At 37.2% G+C, this 8,364-nt stretch overlaps 1 protein-coding gene across 1 annotated transcript; it reads right to left on the reverse strand.

Annotated features, from left to right (window-relative positions):
• Positions 1–1,078: 1,078 nt before the first annotated feature.
• On the reverse strand, positions 1,079–8,137 carry LOC133779038 (uncharacterized). Its single transcript, XM_062219041.1, has 3 exons — positions 7,096–8,137; positions 1,486–1,716; positions 1,079–1,185 (listed from the first exon to the last, which is right to left on the reverse strand). The coding sequence occupies exons 1-3, from the start codon at positions 8,135–8,137 to the stop codon at positions 1,079–1,081; spliced, it is 1,380 nt and encodes a 459-aa protein (XP_062075025.1).
• Between the last annotated feature and the right edge of the window lie 227 nt (positions 8,138–8,364).

The raw sequence follows: 8,364 nt of genomic DNA on the forward strand, positions 1-8,364 counted from the left end.
GAGACATTATGAAATTCCATCAGATGCTTGTTCGGGTCCTCTCATGGTAGCCCATGGAAAGATGGTAATAAGTGTATGAGGCCCAACATTAGTTCAAAGTTGCCATCCAACCTCGAATACTAAATACATAATGGTTAATGGTCTAGATTCGGCGTCGCCAACTCTTTCAACGTCCTTTCCTAAGCCATCTAAGACTTAACTGATGATTTTTAGTCAAAATTGTCGTCAGATGGTAATGGTATTTGTACGGGATTGACTTTCCTTGAAGGTTCAAAGACTGGATTATCAGTGATAGTCCTTGAAAGGCAAAACAACAATGTCCCAAGATATTGCTTTATGTCTTGAAGTCTTTATTGAGTATTGTCGCCAAACATATACACCTGAAATTGACAAAAGTTTAAAACTATTAGTAAATAGTTAATTAAATTAAATAATAAAAAGACTTACAATAGTCCCTAGCAACAACGCCATAAACTTGATGTGTGTCATATGTCGTACCAAATTTAATTATTTATTTTCTATTAGTTATACCATCTACTCAATTATAGCGGTAAATAGAGGTCGACCCACAAGGACTACGATTCAGATTACTATTCAAAATAAGAAAAACAAGAAGTAAACAGGGGATTTGGTTTTAAGAACTAATAGCATAAAATAGAATAATGATTAAAGAACTAAGGATAATACGATTTTGAAAGAAGTAGTTAAGAATTACTCTCCACCTTTGACAATCATTCTATCAACAATGACAAATAATATCCCATATTCCCAATTAAACTATTAACCTCGCAGATAACACTTAAGCAATCAATTATCCAAGTTTTCCTATTATAATTAATTAAAGCTAAGCGCTCTTAATTAACCATTTTTACCAAGCAATAAACCCATTAAACATGTGATCTATTTAACCCATATAAAGCATTACACTCTGTGGAAACAGGTTAATCTAGGCAATAAATTCATTAAGCATGCAATTTCATTTAACCTAGGTTCTATTTTTTATCACAATTAAAATACATGTCACAATATTTATTTGTAATTTATCACTCTACTTTTTTTTTAAAGAAAGAGAACTTTATTAAACGGCTAAATCAGCCAGCACCAAAGAATACAAAACAACAGGAATATCAGAGTCTTTATATACACACCTTGTATAAGAATCAGCACTCCTAGCTAAGCAGTGAGCTGCATGATTAACATGGCATTTTACAAAAGTTACAGACACATTGGAACATTCAGAGATTAGGGCTTGACAGTCCCTAATCATCAAACCAAAAGGATACAGTAGGCAGATGCGACTATGGAGAGCTTGAACAACAATTTGAAAATCAAATTCGATAGTAACATTTTGGACCTAGGTTGTTTTGATCCAACTAAGGACCTCTTTGACACCCATGGCCTCGGCAACAGAAGAAGTAACAAGGCTTTCGCATCTTTTACAGCGAGCCTCAAGAAAAAGTCCATCATGATTTCAGGCAATCAAACCAATGCCAAAAGAATCAATATCAGGAAAAATGGTAGCATCCACATTAATCCTAATCATGTTAGTCATGGGTCTAGTCCAGTGCTCAATACTCCCCAAATTTGGGGTTGGGGCTTTGTCAACCTTCGTGTCATTCTTATGAGCTATATTCCACTGATTAAGATGATTAACAGTAGCTACATATACATGTTGCTCTTCAATACAAACTCCTTTCCACACCAGCTCATTACGATCTTCCAAATCATCCAAAGTAACATACTAGCCAAGAAGACTTGTTTACCAATCCCACCTAAAACCAAGATCTCAAGCCAGCTACCAAGATTAGATGTATCGTCCTCCTAATCTAGGACCGTTACACTGTATTTAAATAGTGCCACACTTGCTAATCAATCCCTTAGTTATAAATGTGTAACCAAGGTTAATGACAAGGGTTAGGGTTAAAGTCCTTGGTCAAAAGGAAATGTTGACTTTTCATTTAAAATTTTATTATACACATGGGATCCCAAAATAACATAAACATGTGTTCAAAAGGTTATGTAGAAGTCAAAATATAAGCCAAGCTGACCTAGGCGGCAAAATAGGGGATACAAACCTAGTTCCTCCAAGATAACTCGGGTTATGGTGGTCGAGTAGTCGTATATGTACACACCGCCACTAAAGCTCTCCAACTCAGAGCTGGTCAAGCTTTTCCTTCCCCTTACCTGCACCACACAGCACCTGTGAGCCAAGGCTCAGCAAGAAAACTATAAACAAGTGCATGAATAGTAAATACAGATTCCAGATGCATATCTAGCATGCCCCACGGTAATAACCTACTTATGCATGCATACAATTACAAATAAATGATTATAGGATCAGCCTAGGGCCTGTTTCCATGAATAGAAGACAATAGATTCGATCTGGGGCTTTATGCCCTAGCTAAGTGACCATAGAGTCACCCAAGGCTCTTTGCTCTAGCTCTCAGTAACTAGCCATAGAGTTATCCAAGTGCTTTGTTTTCTTTTCCAAACAACCATAGGGTCGGCCAACGTAATAGTGCGTCCCTTATTAGGCCTAAGCCTCTCGACCAGCGCACAGTGCGCTATTGTCGCTCTTGACTAATAAGTCAATGCCTTAACTAGATATTCAGACAACCAGATAAACAGATAACTAGATACAGAAAAGTATACTTCAGATAATACAAGTATGCATGCATATTAATCATATATCTCAGCCAATTAAATACAAACACAGTAATAACCATGTTCCTTAACGGGGTTGAGCCCTAATCACGCAGATAATCACATTTAATACGTACTGGGTGTAGTTTTCTTACCTCAAGTCCAAGTGCAACGTATAATAAGAATGACCCTCGAACACGATCCCGGTTTCGAGCCCCTAGCAATAACCTAGTCACAACCATAATATAGAATCACGTCAATAATGAGCAAATAAAGGCTTCTGGACCAAGTCCTAGCCTCCAGGACATCGAATTCTACTAAATCGGGTAGTAAAATCGATCCTGAGCCTTTAAGACTGAGTTCCAATACTCAAGACCTTCCCGGGTCTCAAAAGCCCTTCAGCGACATGGCCCAAGGCTCGAGAGTCACGGCCCAACCCCTAAGCAGAGAGCCCAAGGACTCTCTTTTGGAACACGCGCATCGTGGCTCTCCCTGCAAACGCCATAGCCTTTATGGAGCTTTAGCACCTCCTTCTCACTTTCGATTATGAGAGCTGCGGCGCCCCAAGAACAAGGTCGCGGCTCGACATGAAAACCCAATTTTTTCCCTCATTTTCTTCAAGCCAAAACTCACCAAAAACTAAAACAAACATAGCCAAATCCCATAATTATTATTCGATGTCCAACGCCGATTAGAAACTTGTAATAAGTGATAGGCACTACGAACAGAATAGGTTCCAGTAGACTCTTGCATCCAATACCAATGGTCCTTGAGTACTCGCTGAGGGGAATACTTTGAATTAATTTCATGTCACTTTCCTCAAAAAGATCCAGTAAGAGATCTTCATCCCAATTCCGAGTCACAATACAGGAAAGAGCTCATGGTTTTCTCCAGCAACCCAGGATGTCTAGACATAAAAAAAAGAGTTTTCAGCATCAGGATCCCAAGGCTGTCCAAGAATAGGAATACTCTTCCCATTGCCCCCACTTCTACGAACTCCCTGCTAAAGAACACTACGAACCTCCCAAATACTACACGAAACAAAGCTTGGATTATAGCCCAGGGTAGCATCTAAAAACAACTACGAGGATAGTAATGAGATTTATTAATCTTGGCAACCAAAGAATCTTCATTGGTAAGGAGTCACTGTAGCGTCCCAAATTTGCTAAAAAGGCTTAGGGCCTTGATTAGCGTGTCGGGAGGGCAATAATTGATTTAATTATGCTAATATGTGAATTAAATGATTATATGGTTAGAAAAGCATGTTTAGGTGAATTAAATATGCATGTGGTCTCCATCTAGTTATTAGGGGCATATTTGTAATTTTAGCTTATTGAGGGCTTAAATGTGATATATGTGTATATTGTGATTGATACCACGAGTGAGTGGTGATATATCTTTAATGCACGATCCGAGACGGTCCCATGGAGCGGTTTAGTTAAACAGTCACAACGAGGTCGAATACCCGGCTCAGGACGAGCCTAGGGGTATTTTGGGGACACAGTTGGTGTTTGGGATTTATCAAGTAACAGATAGTAAGTTATCAATTTTTGGACATGTCGGATCAAAAGGGGATTTATAGGATTACTTGAGGACTTAGTGTTGGGAAACTTATGCAGGATCTTGCTTATTTTCATATAGATCTTATATTGAACAAATTAATATAAGAAAACCAAAAACATGTTTCTAAAACTGAATTCAAAAAAAAAAAATGATAAGAACACTTACATTATACGCAGTGGAATGATAGAGTCATTCCTTCAGTTTCTCTAACCCTTGTATCCTTTCTGTCGCAGAGTATTCCCAAGAAACTGAACTGTTCTTCAATTTTTTTTTACAGCCTTCCAAAGTTTCCTTAGAATCACCTAGACTAGGGTGGGAAATTCTCAACACATGAGATAGATACAAAGAGAAGAAGAGAAAAGAATAATGAGGCTTAGAAAATGACTTATGTTTGTAGAGAGAAACTAAAACCTACTAGATCTTCTCAGATAACGAGCGTTTGTCATCTCTCACTTAGCACTCATTTTATAGACTCAATTAGGCCATCTAATTTAATTAAAAAATCAATAAAATAATAGATAATATCAGCCCCGGGTCAAAATTATCATAGGCTTTAGGCCCATGAAATTTCCCATTTAATTATAAGCACGTTGGACTTAAAATCAAGACCTGTATTATTTTCTATTGATTTAATTAATTAAATAATTATTCAAATCCTTTATCAAATTAATTATTTATAATTTGAACCTTGATTTAAACTTATTTATTAATTTAGGTATTTATCTTAATTAATAAATATGTCCTAATTTATTTATTCTTCTCTAAATTACATAACTCTGTGAAACTATCCAAAATTGACTTGTCAACTTTGATAATTCTAATTGATAATTAAATCAATTAATTCAGACTATCTAGATGATTTAATCCAAGGTACAGTGGGGACCATGGGCCTATGAAATCAAGCTCCAATAAGTTATCATAAATTTAACAAATAAATTTACTAACTTATTAATTTCTCGTGACTCCACTAAAGACTCGGAATTGCACTCTTGAATTCATAGAATGCTCTATAAGCAATATAGATACGTTATTAATTATCCATTGTTACAACCATAATTGTCACTCAATCCTCTATAGACGGTCAATAATGAGATGGGACTTAAATATCGTTTTACCCCTCATTGTATTTTATCCTTAAAACACTTAGTTCCTTATAAATGATATTTCAGTAAACTAATATTAATTACTGAAAGGAGATCTCTATAATTTAGCACCTTGAACCAAACTAAAAGGAAACCATCGTTTCACTTCTTCATCAGAAGGTATAGATGTTCATATTTATGATTAACACTCCCACTCAATTATACTACCGAGTTCCCAAGATGTAAGTATGGGCTAGTCCGTAGGGTAAGCTGGTAACGAACAAGTCAAAGAACTCAAATAATACAGTCAGTTAGAAAAAAACTAACCACTCAGAATTGAGATTGAATTGACCTATGGTCAACTATATGATATGACTGGAATAGATAATAACGGTATGTTTACTTATCCTATCAACTGTCAATATCGGTCTAGTCTGATACAACAAATACATCTGGACTTATCTACTTTGCTAATGTTCTGGAAAGAACATAACAATGCGATGTGTAAGTAGAACATATCGTAGATTGGCAAGTCAGTGTAAATCTTGTACACTGGCTAATCTTAAGACTAACTTATTTTAAACATATAATCATACTTATATTCCACTGTGATTACGTCACTATAAATATGATTAGCTATATGCTCGGGATTTAATAGAATTTTATATTAAATAAATAATCATTAAAAAAAACATGTGAGCAAAGTGATTGACCAAGTCAAAAAATGATTCCTATTCTTTTATTGATAATAAATGAGATCACAAAGAAATTGTGTTTTAATTAAGGCATAAAACCCTATTTATTGGTTTAAGGCTTGATGGATGGTTATTATGAATGTGTTGTGACTAGGTTTTCAATGAGGCTCGATTAGGGGATTGTGCTCGGGATCACACTGGCATATCCGCTCAGAAAACATGTAGGAAAATTGTTGTACCCGTAGAGCAGGGCGCAGCCCTATTGTTTATGCTTAATTTATTTGTGAATATATGTGATTATTATGCTATGACATGCATGTTTGTGAGTGAACGATGAAGGTCAGGAACTAAGAAGGCCGAGAACGACAAGAAGTCAGGTACTGCAAGGGGCCGGGATCAGCGTTGAGCATGCTGAGTGCAGGCCGTTTGGGCGAGACCCTCCTATGGTGTTGTATCCACCCTCTCGGTGAAGACCGGGAACCTAGGGCCTAGTAAAGCGCTTGGGATAGCATAGGCCGCTATGTGTTTAGCCCATTTGTAGTTATGTTATGTACTCTGGATTTTTATGTATATGTTATATGTTTTGTGTTGAGTTTCTTGCTAGGCTTCGGCTCACGGGTACTCTGTGGTGCAGGTAAGGGAAAAGGGAAGGTCGACCAACCATGAGTACGTAGAGCGTGGAGCAACGAGTACATGCTTTGCCTACCTGACTGCCACGGCCAGAGTTATTTTGGAAAAATGAATTGTAATGGTTGTTTTGTCACCTAGGTCGACCGTGTGTATATTTTGAGTTGTATTACAATTTTCTCAACAGTATTTTTGGGATCCCAACTGTATAACTTTCTATAATTTCAATGAATGTCCAAAATTTATAATTAATCTTGTTAAATGAGTTTTATATCAGTTTGGTCACATTTTTAACCTAAAACCTTGATTAGTGAGCTAATGGCACATTTTTAACTCACGTGGTATCGTCTCTAAGGAAGTAGGGCGTTACAGTTGCCACCCTTGCTTCCCAAGCAAAACTATGTTGAAATCTCGAATGTGATGAAAACCTATACAACCACCATGTTTTTGGATGCATAAAGCATCCCACCTCTTCCAAGAAATACCCCGACCAGTACTAGTAGAAGCTTTCCACCAAAAACAGCACATAAGTCTCTCCAAATCTGAACAAAGGCCCAAAGGAAGAAGGAAAAAACTCATAGCATAGGAAGGCAGAGATTGAGCTATGGATTTAAGGAAAACTTCCTCACTAGCTCGAGAAAGAAGTTTCCCATCCCAATTCTGAACTCTTTTCCTAAATTTAACTTTAAGAAATCCCAAAATAGTGTTCTTGTTTCTTCCAACCAAACTAGGGAGCCCTAAATAAAGAGTGTGGGGAGTAGTGTTATTCATACTCATCAGCTCACACAGACTCTCACGAATAGTCTGAGAAGTGTTAGTACTAAAAAAGATATAGGACTTGGCCATATTAACTTTTTGCTCGGAAGCTTGCTCAAAATTTCTCAATAAGAGCTGAACATTTCTAGCCTCCTCAACTAAAACCCGGCAATAAAGATAACTATCATCGGCAAACAACATATGGGACACCAAAGGAGCACCACTAGCAACCTTACATCCATGGAGCCAACCCTTATGCTCAAAGTGACGAAGTAAAGAATAGAATCCTTCTCCACATAAAAGGAACAAGTGGGGGGAAAGCATGTCACCTTGGAGGATACCACAAGTAGGTGTAAAAGGCCCTATCAATCGACCACTAGAAGCCACCTTGTAAGTCACTGTTGAAACACAGGTTATAATCAACTGAACCAATCTTCTATGGAAAACCATCTTGGTCATTATGGCCTCTAAGTAGCACAACTCCACCTTATCATAGGACTTGCTCATATCAAGCTTGAAATCCATAATCCATGTCTTGCCTTTAGATTTCCTTTTAAGATAATGGAGAATCTCAAAAGAAACCATAATATTGTACGAAATTAAACGCACAAGGAGAAAAGTACTTTGGTTACCTGAAATACAATGCTCCAAAACCTCCTTCAGGCAGTTAGCAAGAGTTTTTGACATAATCTTATAAATAATGTTGCATAGAGAAATCGGTCTAAGGTCTCCCATGGTGGTAGGGGAAGGCTTCTTAGGAATTAGAACCATATGAGTTTCATTAATTCGAGGGGGGAAAATACAAGTAGAGAAGAATTCCTTAGTCGTTTTGATCACATCCGTACAAACAATATTCCAATATCTTTGAAAAAATGCAAGAATTAAGCCATCCGGGCCTGGGCCCTATCTGGGTGCATTTGGAAAGTTGCTATCTTTATTTCCTCCGCAGTCAAGGGCTGAAGGAGCATGTCATTCTGAGAATCTAAAATGGTGAGAGG

This window comes from Humulus lupulus, chromosome 5, assembly GCF_963169125.1.
Source record: "Humulus lupulus chromosome 5, drHumLupu1.1, whole genome shotgun sequence".
Lineage (NCBI taxonomy): Eukaryota > Viridiplantae > Streptophyta > Magnoliopsida > Rosales > Cannabaceae > Humulus > Humulus lupulus.

What these genes read in the sequence shown, in the direction of transcription:
- LOC133779038 (XM_062219041.1), bottom strand. Translation starts at nt 8,137, where the DNA reads ATGGTTCTAATTCCTAAGAAGCCTTCCCCTACCACCATGGGAGACCTT. An exon ending in TTCTACTAGTACTGGTCGGG is followed by an intron (nt 1,717 to 7,095) that starts GTATTTCTTGGA and finishes ATGATTTGGAAG; the next exon opens with ATCGTAATGAGCTGGTGTGG. An exon ending in TATTGATTCTTTTGGCATTG is followed by an intron (nt 1,186 to 1,485) that starts GTTTGATTGCCT and finishes TTAATCATGCAG; the next exon opens with CTCACTGCTTAGCTAGGAGT.